Below are 14966 nucleotides of genomic sequence, written 5' to 3'. Positions count from 1 at the left end.
ACGAAAAAGGGCCTAGGTGCTACGTGAATCAAAATCTTGATAGAGGTCAGTATTATTATATCAAAAATATGGGATTAACTATACTTTTTTCAAATCTTAGGAATAGTGAGTATAATTTGCTCTTTTTCTTTTCATCCTAATATATATTTTTTCTTATGATTGTGGGCAGAGGTTTCTCTTTAGTCCACTTATGGACTAGAGGGTGTTATTGGCCCATGGTGGGCCTAGATCATTGTCCAATATGTAAAGCCTATTGAGTGCATTATTTTTGTAAAAAATCATGTTGGTCGGACATCGTCAACAATTTATTTTAAAAATCATATTTGTTGTTGACACAAATTTGATTTGATCAAGTGGTTATTGATATCTGATCAACTTGATTTTTTTATAGAAATGATATACTTGATGATCCTTGCACATTGAACAGTTTGAATGATTGAGATGGACTCAGAACAAGGCCCACTAGGGCCAACAACACACTCCAACTCGATTGCAAACTAGAGAGGAGTCAACTCGTGGTTTTGATTGTGATTATGATTATGATTATGATTGTTTCAGTCTCTATTTAAGAACATATTAAAATTATTTAAAAAGTCAAAAAATCAAAAACTTGGTGTGTTTTGGGAATGAATTTCTTTGGTTTATTTTCATCTTTATTGAACTTTTTTTTTTTTAAATTTTCAAAAAACTTAGGTTTCTGGATTTAGCTCTACAAGATGAAGTGAAAAAATATAATTTTTTTTTAAAAAATCCAAAAAAGACAAAAATTAACCAAAATAAGCAATCTTTTTTGGCTTATTTTTCTCTTCAGTTATTTTTTTAGAATTTTTCAAAAAATATATACTTTTTAGATTCATCCCAACAAGACAGACTGGAAAAATAAAAAAATTTGACATAATTTTGAAAAAAAATAGTAAAGACAAAAAAACTCAGAAAAAAGATGTTACTCTTTGTTTTTTTGCCAAAATGATATAGAAAAATAACTCATTCTTTTTACATTTTTACACATCTTTTCATAATTTTTTTTAAAAAAAATCATTAATTTTTTTTTTAATTCTCGAACAAACCCTAAAGAGAGTAAGAGCATCTGCAACGTTAATAGGCATTTTACCTATCTAAACATTACTATAAAGTTTTTTTTTTCCCTATCAACTTTTTTATATTTCTACTCTAACCATACTCTTTATTTTACTCATTCATTCAAATATTATTAACTTTAAAGAATAGGGGTATTTTTTTTTAAGATTCTTAGTATTAAGATTTTATAGGATAAAGGACATGCAATATTTTCATAGAAGTTGCGGTCCCTCAACATTTTTCTAAAGAAATTTTAATCTAGAAATTTCTCTGTGTTTTGAAATTTCTCTGTGTTGAAATTTCTCTGATTTGCTCAATTTTTCTGATTTTCTCTATGTTTTGAAATTTCTCTAAGTTGAAACGTATTTAGTTTGCTCACAATTTCCTCTGTGTTTTGACCAAACTAGAGAAAATTGAACTACAAAATTGAACAGGGAAAAACTGTCTAGAACCAGTCATGGTGATGATATATCCACACCAGATCGATCACCCAAATCAGCAACGACAACCAATTTATGAATTCAGAAGATGAAATTCACAATAATCAATTTATGAAGAACTCATGCAATTAAAGGCACTGGTATTATATACACTGACACATATTTATGCACAACACATATTGCATAAACTCAACTTACTGATAAAAAGATTCAATCTTTCTGAACTAGGAACATCTCTGAATGTTAATAAAGGCTCGATTCCAGTGACAACACTCGATGGGAACACCGCCAATGAGGTTCGTTTAGCGGCATTCGTTCGAGTCCCACTTGTGGTATGTTGTAAACCACTACCATGAGAGGATGAACTATTGCTCAAACCCCTCCTTGGCGATTCAATGGTGTTAGGTTTTGATGACTTTTGAGGTAGTTTACTGAGAAATTGCTTCAACATTGCAATAAATTTGATAAATACAATATGAATACTCAAATTAAATCCATTGTAGAAAAAGCCTATAAAACCCTAGACCTGACTGAAACTCAAAATCTAGAGATTCCGAACACAAATGCCTTTGATTTCATATGAGAAAATTCCAAATCTTGATAAGGAAGTTGAATTTGTAGCTCATGATTTCAAGATCGGCACGTACTATTAAAAGGAAAGAGAAAAGAGAAAGAGAATAGAGAATAAGAGAGTGGGTGTGATGTATGAGTGTGGGTGAGAGACTTTAAGCTACAAATATACATACATATATATATATATATATATTGTGGAACTATTCCATTACTAAAAGTTGGAGAGGGATGTTAGACTAAATATCCTTAAAGAGTACTACATCAGCAACAAAGATTAAGGGAAAAAATCTTAATGATTAAATATACTTTGTCTAACCTTTGAAGGCTAGTTACATGTAGTTAGTAAATTTGAGTTGAGTCAAAATGCCTAAATATATGCCTAGTGCATTGGAGTTAAAAAAAGTGAATTATACTAGGGATTTTGACTAACAAGCATTATATATTTAGTGGGTTGGAGATGCTCTAATTGTCATGACCCAAACCCGCCCCTATGGGTTTAGCACCGTAACCGGCCAGTAATCCGAGATTACCGAAGGCCTGCTTTAACAGTAAAACAATAATACAGAGTACAAGGGCTAGCAGAAGCCAAAACGGTAATAAAAGATGTCTAATAAGTTGTGACAGTCTGTATGCAAAAAGACTTTTCATAACATATTCACATTCAGAACAAAAACAGTATATACATACATCATATACAATCATTCAGGTTAGAGACCAAGTCCCTACCATAACAGTACAGTAATAGTCTATACAGTCTATACAAAACAGAGACAGAAAATGGGGAATCTAAAACACCCCAAAGCAGCCTTAGCTTGGCAACACTTGGAACCTCGCAGTGAGGCACGTTGGTTGGCTTGACAAAAAGGGAGTTTAAACCCCACGCCCCTAGCTTCGATCTGGTGCCTGGACACCTACATATATATATATAAACAGTGAACTAAAGCCCAGTGAATAACATATGCGTAAAGAGGTTAAGAATGAATGTCCTTTCAGTACTTAAAACAGTCATTTGAACAGTATATCAGTTATTCGATTATAGCAGTCATAAGTGGTACATCCAATAGCAAACAGTACAGTAGGTCTTATCAGACCGAACAGTCAATTGATGGCCATCATATCAGTAAACAGTAGTGGTTCCAAACATGGGAACCAACAGAGATCTCTGTGATAGTAGCAGTACAGTACAGTAACAGTAAATTGCTATGGATGCTACGAATACAGTTCACAAATAGGACAAGCATTCATTCAGTAAGAAATATCATTTCAGAAAGCAGTACAGTTGATCATTCAGAAAATATTCATGGTTGAATATATCTTTACAACATTATTACTCACAGAGCACTGGTTTATAAGCAGCTAGAGCGTCCTCGGATGCCAACCCTACACAGTTACAGAACAAACACACACTAAGCTACACAGTTGGGAAATAATAACTTAATCCCTAATTTGTCTCGGTGTGGTTCTACATCAATATCCTCACTAAGATGCATTAAACTAGGCCTAGAAGTGCCTAAGATGGAATGAGGATGCAAAGATGCACTTTAAAACACTTTTCAGAATTTTCAGAAAACAGGGGTCCCGCTCGAGCGTGGGTTTCCCCGCTCGAGCAGACATGCAGACAAAAGATCCCCGCTCGAGTGTGACTTACTCTGCTCGAGCGGACAGCAAAAGTACTGGATGTGTGAAATTCACGCTCGATGGGCGCTCGACCTCCGCTCGAGCGTGAGACACAAGTCCTCGCTCGAGCGTGCATTCTCTCGCTCGAGCGGACTGTAAACACATGCAAAGTACTGGATACACGCATTTCCCGCTTGAGCGGACTGCATGAACACAGGTTGTACGCTCAAGCGTGAAGTCCCCCGCTCGAGCGTGATTCCAAATTCTGGAAATTCCAGATTGAACCTTCAAGCTTGAAATCAACTTTAAACGTACCAAAAACAATCCTTTTGGGCTAATTTTCTGGAAAACACTTGTAAACTCATAATATGACATTTTTCAAAGATCAATTTGAGAAATCAAAGCCCAAAGGTAGTTCAATTAAGCACAATTTTCATCCAAAGTTCAAATACATAATTTAAACGTGACATGCAAGTGCTCAACCAAATTCAAAGCTTCAATGCAAGCTCAATTGAGTCTAAACTTCCAAAAACATGATGAATTCATGTACTAGAACTATAATATGAACGTGCATGTAACAATTTCCATGAACATAACCTCAAAACTTCCATATAAGGACATGCATGCATGGATTAAGCTTCAATTCAACATGTTAGAACCAATTCTAGACTTAGATCACTTATGACTCATGAACCATCCAAGAATCAGCTCAAATACACAAACAAGAAGATAAATTCTCTATCTTAGGTCTTCAATTCCAAGTCTAGAAGTTCAATTTGCTAATTCTCTCTTCAATTCTTCCAAGTTTTCCAAGCCAATTTGAGATGAAATCAAGCTTTCTCCTACTCTCTCTCTCTCTCTCTAGTCGATTTGTCTCTCAAAATGGCTGAGCAAAAGGTATGTCTAAGTGTACTCAAGCCTCAAGGTGTTGGAGAAAGTGGCCCACTAAGCATGGCAATTTGGTGAATAAGTCCAACTCTTGTAAATTAGCATTATTTAATCCAATTTAAACATACCAAATCACATTTCAATTAATATATCATAAAATTACATAAATTCTAGTCAACACATAACACTAATCATTTTCAGATTCGGCCGCCGATAAGGCCTTCAATTTGCAGTTTAAAACATAACATATGAACAGATCATTTAACAGTCAAACAGATAGACATGCATTTAAACTAACATACTCAATCAATTAGCCCAGAATTTCAATCCATTCAATTACTTATCATGATCAATCTCAGTTTAGCAGTAATCAGTGGTGTTATCAATAAATAGTAGTGAGGGTTGTCACACTAATGATTTGCGGTATTACCCTTTCAAATATTCTACCATTCATGGCTTTCTATACTAATGTGTTTTAGTTGACTCCTAACTCAACCATAGTAGTTGTCTCTGTTCTCGTCATTTTCTATAGTCTTGTTTGCGAATAAGCTATTTTAGTTAACTTTTTGGTTTTTAGCCATTTTAGCCTAGTTAAAAGGGGGGGGGTTATGTATAGGTAATAAGTGGATTTATTGTCCAATATGTCCTTTAATAATTAATGACGTTTTTCATCAAACATTGTTAAAAAATGTCAATAATTGTTAATTTTCAGCAACAATTTGAAAATTGTCACAAAAAATGTCATTAATTATAAGTTTTAGTGTAGTTTAAAAAAATGTCACTAATTTTCAACTTTTCAGCGACAATTTGAAAAATTCGTCACAAAAAAATATCACTAATTATGAGTTTTAGTGATAATTTATAAAAACCGTGACAAAAAAAGTCACTAATTATCAATTTTTAGTGGCATGTGCAAAAAAAATCATAAAAAATTATTTTTAGCGACGATTTAACTAAGATTTATTTTCAATAGAACTTTATGAGAATTAAGTCTAACTATTAGAATCTATTGGTAATTTACCCTTCAAAAGTTCTGTTTAAAAGGTATTTGGCTTTTTTAAGTTGACTTTTTGATTTTTGGCCATTTTAGTTTGGCTAAAAAAATTGTGTTTTGAAAAATAATTGACTTTTTTTTAGTTAATTTGATGGTTGTGAGAGAAAAAGTGAAAAAGACTGTTATTATCACCCATCAATTATTTTGGAGCCCTTATTTCTTTGGACCCCACTTATAAATTCTAAAATTCGTAAAATTTCTTTTCTTTCCCAAATAACACCAAAATTATTCTTATAAAAATATTTCACCCATTCAAATACACACCTCCACACCCCTTACATCTCAAAAAGCCTTTTTTCCAAAATCCTAACAAAACCCACAATGGTGGAACCTCCCAAAACTAGTGAAAAAAATTTGTGGTGATTAAGAAGTTTTTTTTCTACTTCATTACAAGGTTTGTCAATCAGTTTGATTTTTTTTTTCTATTACCTCCTTTCACATACACAACACAATCTACTTTTATACTTATCTAGTTGATCTTTCTGTGATTCATTTATGACCTCACTGTACTTGTATGCTCTCTATGTGTGCAAAATTGGGCAGGACTTTACCCCCCGATCGACCATTCAAGGGTGGTCCGACCTTCTTTGTTTGTCTTCTTCTATTGTTGCTTCAATTATCTATTCCCGAACAAAAAAGAAATGTTCGGGTACCTATTCCTTAGCAAATAAAATATGTTCAGACTTGTGTTCTTGAATTTTGGTCATATGTTCGGGAGTTCAGTTCTGAAAAAATGACGAATAATTTTTATTATTTTTTCCATAAAACTTGTCGTTATAAGGGCAATCTCCTCTGAGTTAAGAACACCATTAAAGTTATGAACCTGTTCTGAGCTTTTATTGTGATACTCCTTTCGTCTTATGGAGTTGTGATTGCTAAAAAAACTTCCACTCATTGTCATAGTCAGAGAAGTGTATGTAATCAAATAGTTGTTGCCGCTGCCGCCAGAATATTGCTGCCAAAGGATTTTCAAGATTTTGACGGTGGGTAGATTTTGAATGTAGGATTTGGAGAAGATGAATGGGTGGTGATGGAGATGTGTAGTCTCATAAACCCTAACTCATGATGTAGTGGGTGTGGATTTAATTGTGAGATAGAGTGTCTCAAAAATTTTGATGTCCTTTTTAATTATTTCATTTGAGGTACAATAACTAAACCAAATCAAACCAAATCTTAAGTCCATCAAATGAGGTACAATAATAAAAGGTTAAAAAATAAGGGTCCAAAATAAGTGATGAAGTACTAATAACAATACTTAAATTAAAATGATTATGAATTAAATGTTAATTATTTTAATTCATTTTGAGGTGTTTTGGGAACTTGGTTTTTAGCCACTTTTTTAGGTTTGTAGCAAAAGTGAAAAGTTGGCTTTTTTGTATTTTTTTTCATTTGGGAAAGTTAGTTTTTAGTCACTGGTAAAATTACAATTCTATCATTCATGGGTCAAAATGTGCTACATGAGTGAAGTTATAAATATTTTAAATTAAATGAAGGTAGTTTGGTCATTTTATTGTGATTTGATTTCATAAATAAATATTAATAAAAAAAGTTAAAAGTAACTTTTTAGTAACTTTCCAAATTATTTATCTAAAAAAGCCAAAAACTTAATTAAATACAAAAAAAAAAAATCACTTTTTACCCTCTTCCAAAATAGGCCTTTTATCTTGTTCACTATTTTTGCACAAACTTTGACTTTCCAAACAGGCTTATGTATACACATGAACGAGGTCGATAAGCGTGACTCTCTCTCTCTCTTCTCTCTCTCTAACATCGCAGACTTGATTTATACTATGAAGCGGTGTCCATGGCGTCTTCGTGCGAGTCCGGTGTTCTAATGGTGAGCCTGTCCTGTTTTCTTTTGATTTTAGCACATTATTAAAGTGATTTTAGTGTTTAATCTCTTTTGCTGCTATTGTATACGCATGTGCATACCTATGTAAGTAAGGCTTCCCACCCACATCTTCACTTGCCACAATTCGTGCCCAACCACATCTGGTTTTGTAACGGAAACAAACTTAGGTGCGAGATAAATGAACCCCAACTATGAAATAGTAGCAAAATACCAATAGGCATCCCTCCAAGCCCTGAACAGTCATATAAGAATTCATATTCCTCACGCCCAAGATCAAAACCAACAATCAAGCCGCCTTTATGGACCTGGGGTTCTTGAGTCACAACCTAATGCAAAGCACCACTGGCTAGTGCACCACCTTCTTGATTCAAATTAGGATAATTAGGGAACTTCTCAGCCCTGTGTCATGAATTCGATTTCGAACAATAAACCTAAACTTCATAATCAAAATAATCATCATCACTCAAGTCTTTGAAATCATCACTAGCACTATTTTATACCCAAATCCATAAATGCGAAGCACATAATACCTAGCTAGGTTTTGAAACTCTCAATAGAAGCATAAGGCAATTTCATGGAGTTTCAAGTTGATGGGTTCGACAAAACAATGGTGTCAAACCCATTGGGACAAACAGAGAGTGATTGATTACAAGAAAGCCTTACCTACATAAACCGCACTGTGGCCTCTACAACGCCATCAAACGAATCAAAATCGACCGAATAGAAGTGGATCTCAGATTGGTCTTGGTTTCGATTGATCGATTCAGATGCAACCTAGTGAAATATGAACTGTTGATTAGGGCATCCCAGTGCGCAGAGAAGGATCTGAATCGAAGAAGCGGCTTCACTAGCAATCGGGAGAGTAGGTCGGCGGGAGAGTATAAGATTGGATGAATTAGGGTTTGGATTAGATGGAAGTGAAAGCAAGACGAGTCGGCAAAGCAGAGAAGAGAGAATGCAGATTTGGGTTGCTAGCCATTTATATAAGCGTGTTTATGCGTAAGTGAGAAGTTTTGTTTTGTGTTGCTCAATACATTTATTATTACCAGTGGTTGGCACACACAATGCGTGTGCAAGTCAAATAAATAAATAAATATACAAAATATTTGTTATATGGTGTATGCAACTCAAATGATAAGGGTCTTGTTTATGAAATTTGTGGTTTTAAATTCAAGTCACACCCTCTTATTTATTTATTTATTTATTTTTCTTTTTGTGAATAGAAAATTGGGCACTTGACATAAAGAAAAAGAAAGTTTTAAGACACCAAAGTAGGTGCTCACATATATAATAGTATAGATATTTGCCGAAGCAAGAGAAAGTTGAGATTTTGTCCTCTGATTAAATTGTAAAGGTTGGTTTGGTGATTTCTTTATTTGTTTCTAATTCATGGGTTTTAGTATATGTGCATTTAGAGATCCTGGTTTGTAGGTTGTGGTTGTGGTTAATCGAGACGTTCACGTGTGTCGTGTGATTTAATAGTTTTGTTATTGCAAGTTGTGATTGTTTTTCACTAAGGTTGTGTTTGTATCATGGATTTAGATAGGGTTTTGAACTATGAAGCATAGACACGGCAAAATGGAAGCCGTGGCGGTGTCGGATACGGGGACACGGGGACACGTCGGGGACACGTACGGGACACGGCATCTGGCGTGTCCCCTTAATTTAATTTATTTTTTTGCAGGGGACACGCGTGTCCGAATCTGGACACGCCATGGACACGGCGAGAAGAGTAACTGAAAGGGGGAAAACGAGAACAAACCTGGTCGGCGACGATTCAGAGCCCTTCGACTTCGATCGACGATCCAGAGCCCCATTCTACTTCGACGATCCAGCCCCTTCGCCTTCGCAGAGCTCTCTCTCTGTCTCGCCTTTGCCTTCGCAGAGCTCTCTCTCTCTCTCGCCTTCTCTCTCTCCCTCGCTTCTGATCCTGATCGCGATCGCGATCGTCTCCCTCTCTCTCGCTTCTGATCGCGATCGTCTCCTTGCTGTCTCCCTCCCTCTCGGTTCTCTCCCGTCGTCTTCATCTCTTGATATTATAACTATTATAATTATTATATATTCATATATAATATATATAACTATTATATATTCATATATAATATATATAACTAATACCTATTATTATTTTATTATATAATAACTATATATAATATATATAACTAATAACTATTATTATTTTATTATATATTATATATTATATAATAGTTATTATATAACATAAATATACTCATTAGATAATGGATAATACATATTATAAGATAATATATACTTATACATATTAATAAATAAAAAAATAAATACATGTATGTAAAATAAAATAATTAATTACAACACATTATTTAAAAATATAATAAATAAATAAAATAATTAATATGTATTAAAATAAAAATATTTATAAAAAAATTAAAAAATTTGCCGTGTCCCCTGCTGTGTCCGTGTCCCCATTTTTTAGAAATTGCCGTGTCCTGTGTCCGTGTCCGTGTCCGTATGCGTGTCCGTGTCCGTGTCCGTGCTTCATAGGTTTTGAATATATATATATATATATATATATCTATATATTTCATTGACATTCGTCTCACTTTTTTTCTTTCTTTTTCTAAATCTCCACTCAAATTCATGATCCAAACACAGCTTAGAGCATAGTAATTTGAAAAGAGGAAGGAAAAGGCGAGAGAAATGGAGAAAAAATTTAACTAGTTTTTGTAAAAATTTATGTATTATTGATTGATGATTGTTACAAGATTGATTGATTGATTTGTGTTATGTATTACAACTCCTATATATAGAAGAGAAGGTGGTAGTAGGTGTAGTGTAGTGGAGGTGGTAGGTGAAGTGGGTGCTAGTGGAGATGGTAGGTGGAGGAGCAAATTGGTAAATTCTAACAGCCCCCCGCAAACTCAAGGAGGATAGAAACTAACCAACTTGAGTTTGGAGAGAGGAACAAAAACAAGAAAATACATAAAAAAAGGATAGGAGACACTGTATGGTCGTGTCAGACCATTGGTGAAGACACTGAATGGTGGTGTCATAACGTTGTAGAGGACACTGTATGGGGGTGTCATAACGTTGTAGAGGACACTGTATGGTGGTGTCATAACGGTGTAGAGGACACTGGATGGCAGTGTCAGACCGATGTAGAAGACAGTTTATGGGGTCATGTCGGACCGTTGTAGAAGACAGTTTATGGGGTCATGTCGGACCGTTGTAGAAGACAGTTTATGGGGTCATGTTGGACCGTTGTAGAAGACAGTTTATGGAGTCATGTCGGACCGTTGTAGAAGACAGTTTACGGAGTCTTGTCGGACCCTTGTAGAAACTAACCGGAATCTATGTCGGGACAGTTTACAGAGTCTTGTCGGACCCATAAAGGAGCTAACCGGAATCAATGTCGGGACAGTTTACAGAGTCTTGTCGGACCCTTGTAAAAGCTAACCGGAATCAACGTCGGGACAGTTTACAGAGTCTTGTCGGACCCAGAAAGGAGCTAACTGGAATCAATGTCGGGACAGTTTACAGAGTCTTGTCGGACCCCTTAAAAAATCGCATCCTCAAAAGGTGCGCCCAATTTTCAAAAGGCGTGTCATCAAAAAGCGTGCCCAATCCATAAAAAGGCGTGCCATCAAAAGGCGTGCCCAATTCATCAAAAGGTGTGCCGGACATGATGGCGAGGCACGTGGGCGCCTTGGCTTGCGTGCCCGTTTGTCGGCTGGTGGTAAGAGGCGCGCGATGCGCGTGGCTGCCTCGGCTATAAGACAGAGGCTGAGGCTGAGGCAAAAAACCTGCGAGAGAAATTCTGAGAGAGATTTTGGAGAGAGATTCTGTAACACTCTGTTGTCTGAGAGAGAGTTCTGAGAGAGATACTGTGTAACACTCTGGTGTCTAGAAAATGGCTTCATCGTCTTCCCGCGGGCTGCTCACCCTCTTTCCCGACCTCAACGAGTCAACGAGAGAGAGAACTGGTGCGGTGGCACTGGAAACTCAACCAAGCGCCCCGAAGTTTGCTCCGTTGAACTTTCCGATGCGGGCTGTGGAGCAAAGAATGGCAGGGCAGTCAGATGTTGAAGCCAATCAATATACACTGAAGGCATGTGTGGAAAGCATGACGGCGGTCACAAATTTGTCGAACCGGCTGCAGAGTAGGACAAATGAGGTGCAGCATTTAAACTCCCAGCTGGCTCTGCTCCAACGCATGTATAAGGATGCGCGAGCAGAGATAAGCGTGCTAAGGGCAGAAAACAAGGAGCTGAAGCGGAAGGCCACCGTGATGTTCCGATTTGGAGGGCTGCCATATGCTGTAGTGGAGGAGCAGGGAGGAGGCAACTTGCTTGGTGGTCGAGGAAGCACGGAGGCAACACCGTCAAGGGCCGCTCAGGACGGAGGCAAGAAGAAGAGACCTGCAGTAGAGTAGAGGAGAAAAATTCTGCCTGTGGATGAGGTTGTTGTGTGTTTGTTTTTTTTTTTTTTTTTTTTTTTTTTTTTTTTTTATGTAAAATGGTGATCGGGGTGAGCCCCGACATGAATAAAATAAGGGACAGTTTGGTGTGCAAATCTGTATATATATATATTTTTTATTTATTTATTTATTGATTTATTATTATTATTATTATTATTATTTTTTTTTTTAATGGAAAAGGGAATATAAAATAAAATAAATAAAGGTAATATGGCAAAGGATAAGAGAGTATAATATATTATACAGGTTTGGTGGGAGCGTGCTGTGGTTTGAATTTTTTTTTTTTTTTTTTAATGTAAAAAAATAAAGAAATAAAATAATAAAAAAAAAGAAAAAAAGAAAGTGGAGTACAAAAGGTAGACACTGCCTGAGGGTAGTGATTAGACCACGTTTTAATAATAATAAAAAATAAGACCACTTGGGTGGGCTTTTTTTTTTTTTTAATAATAATAAAAAATGAAACCACATAGGAAAGTCCGTGGGTTTAGAGGAACAAGTGAGATTAGGTGAAAGGAAAGACCTCAAGCCATCGATGTCTACCACTACTGGCTCAGCTTCACAATGTCAGAAATGTTTCCAAGCTGGACATTGGACTTATGAATGCAAGAACGAACGTGTTTACATCTCACGACCATCTCGTACCCAGCAACTTAAAAATCCGAAGTTGAGGATGAAGTTGTCGATTTCTTATGACGTGGATAACCCAGATGTTCCGACGGAGCCAAAGAAAGAGAAGAGGTCAAAGAAAAGCAAAAGGAAGCATAGGTCGGACACTGAGTCTGGCAATGACAGTGAAGCTTCTGTTTTTGAGTCTGATAGTGGGTCTGTTACTGGATCTGATAATTCTTCGGCAGAGAGTGATTCGATCTACAGCTCATCTACTGATTCAGAGGAAGAGAGGAGGAGGAAGAAGAAGAAGCAGCAGCAGAGAAAGAGGAGGCACCGGAGGCATAGCTCTACTTTCGAGTCTTCTGATTCAGAATCTGATTCTGAGGATAGGAGCAGCCGGAGTGAAGATATGTGTAGAGGTCCGGCGGGCGGCCAAGGCGAGGTTGCCGCCCGCCGGTGAAGCAGAATTACTAGCTTCTTAACCTTGCTCTGATACCATGTAAAAATTTATGTATTATTGATTGATGATTGTTACAAGATTGATTGATTGATTTGTGTTATGTATTACAACTCCTATATATAGAAGAGAAGGTGGTAGTAGGTGTAGTGTAGTGGAGGTGGTAGGTGAAGTGGGTGCTAGTGGAGATGGTAGGTGGAGGAGCAAATTGGTAAATTCTAACAGTTTTTCCTTTCTTTTTTTCGATTCCCTACCCAAATCTATGATCCAAACATAATATAAAGGTTTAGTTATGAGGTCCTAGCAATTAATTTGGGTTTAATTGTTTTCTAAGTTTTGATTGAAGATTTTACCTTATTTAGTTATTCTTTTCTTTGGTTTGGATCAGAATTTAGAACTAGAAGCGCACTGTTAGAATTTACCATCACCTACCACCACTACCACCTCACCTACTCCACTAAACCTAACCCACTACACCACTACCACCTCACCTACTCCACTAAACCTAACCCACTACACCACTATCACCATCCACTACACACCATCCACTACACCTACATTTATATAAGGAACCATTTGTAATAGACAGAAAATGTATCAATAAATCAATCAATATATCAATCAATAATAATACATACAATTTATTCTCTCTCTTTCTCTATACATTATTTCTTACATGGTATCAGAGCTGGTTTAAAACCTAGTATTTTCGCTTCCCCGGCGGGCGGCAACCTCACCTTAGCCGCCCGCCGGACCTCAACCTATTCCGCTGATAAAATCAACAAAGATTTGTGCAACTGTAGTCATGTGTGAGGCTGATGGAGAAGAATTCTTCACCTCATATGACGAGACAGTCTGGAACTGGAAACACTGCAACATTCTGCTCTGGAATTCTGCAGCAGCTAGATTATAGCTTGGTTGAGTGCCAAGCTTTGGTTCTTCCACCCACTCTTGAACTTGCCCAGCAAAGTGTGAAGGTTCATGCTTGTGTTGGAGGGACTAGTGTCCGCGAAGATCAGCGCATTCTCTCCAGTGGGGTTCATGTTGTTGTTGGTACTCCTGGTCGTGTGTTTGACATGTTGCGGAGACAATCACTTCGCCCTGTTTACATCAAAATGTTTGTCTTGGATGAAGCTGATGAAATGCTGTCACAAGGTTTTTAAAAATCAGATCTATGATATTTTCCAGTTGCTGCCACCCAAAATCCAGGTTGGGGTGTTCTCAGTTGCTGCCACCCAAAATCCAGGTTGGGGTGTTCTCTGCCACAATGCCACCAGAGGCTCTTGAAATCACCAGGAAATTCATGAATAAGCCTGGAAAGAGAAAAAGCTCATGCTAGGATTTGCGAAGTGATTCGCTGCAGGAATTTTGGCTTTGGATGAAACCCTTACCATACTCCACTCATTCTCTCCAACTGTTCTAACTTTTTATTTTTATTATTATTATTATTATATCAAATAATCAATGCACTCATGTTCCCCACTAACAGTGTCCACTTTTGACCCAAACCATTTTCAATCCATCATTTCTCCTTCACCTTTTGCACCCCACTCACCGACTCTCTCTCCACTTTATCACATGGGTTTGTCCCTCTCTCTCCTCCATTTGATTTCAAAAATCACTTATTTTTATTTATTTTTTCCAAGTCACTTTTCCTCTTTTTTAAATACCCCACTTTATTTTGAAACAATCGCACTGATGTTTTTCATATAATCCATCTATAAATATTTTTTATCTATTTTCTTTCTCGCTTGTTTTCTTTCATTTTATTTTTATTTTTTCAACAAAACACTCCCAAAAAAAAAAAAAAAAAAAAAAAAAAAAAAAAAAAACAACATTTTACAAACTTGTCATTTCTTCATGCCGGGGATCAACCCCTATCAGCATTTTACACCATAAAAAAATAAAAAAAATAAAAAAAATAAAAATAAAAAAACACAAAA

The 14966-nt window shown here is 36.3% G+C and overlaps 2 protein-coding genes across 5 annotated transcripts in view; both read left to right on the top strand.

The window, feature by feature from the left end:
• Nucleotides 1-7339: 7339 nt before the first annotated feature.
• LOC114286847 (PHD finger-containing protein 1) overlaps nucleotides 7340-14966 on the top strand; it is a 28226-nt gene continuing 20599 nt past the window's right edge. For 2 of the 4 annotated variants that reach the window (XM_082886455.1, XM_082886463.1), the window contains exon 1: nucleotides 7342-7486. In XM_082886455.1, the coding sequence (XP_082742581.1) occupies nucleotides 7454-7486 (33 nt within the window). In that variant the 5' untranslated portion in view covers nucleotides 7342-7453. Of the gene's footprint in view, nucleotides 7487-14966 lie in introns of all 4 variants that reach the window. The other 2 variants (XM_082886474.1, XM_082886484.1) reach the window with 2 other exon arrangements.
• On the top strand, nucleotides 12424-13106 carry LOC145798535 (uncharacterized; the record flags this gene model as incomplete). Its single annotated transcript, XM_082886488.1, has 1 exon — nucleotides 12424-13106. A coding segment is annotated over one exon (603 nt), but the record flags the coding sequence as incomplete, so codon positions are not given.

Source organism: Camellia sinensis, chromosome 1 (genome assembly GCF_055761805.1).
Source record: "Camellia sinensis isolate YWXY chromosome 1, ASM5576180v1, whole genome shotgun sequence".
Taxonomy (NCBI): Eukaryota; Viridiplantae; Streptophyta; class Magnoliopsida; order Ericales; family Theaceae; genus Camellia; species Camellia sinensis.
The sequence above is the reverse complement of the archived record's forward strand: the minus strand, read 5'-3'. Positions and strand labels throughout refer to the sequence as shown.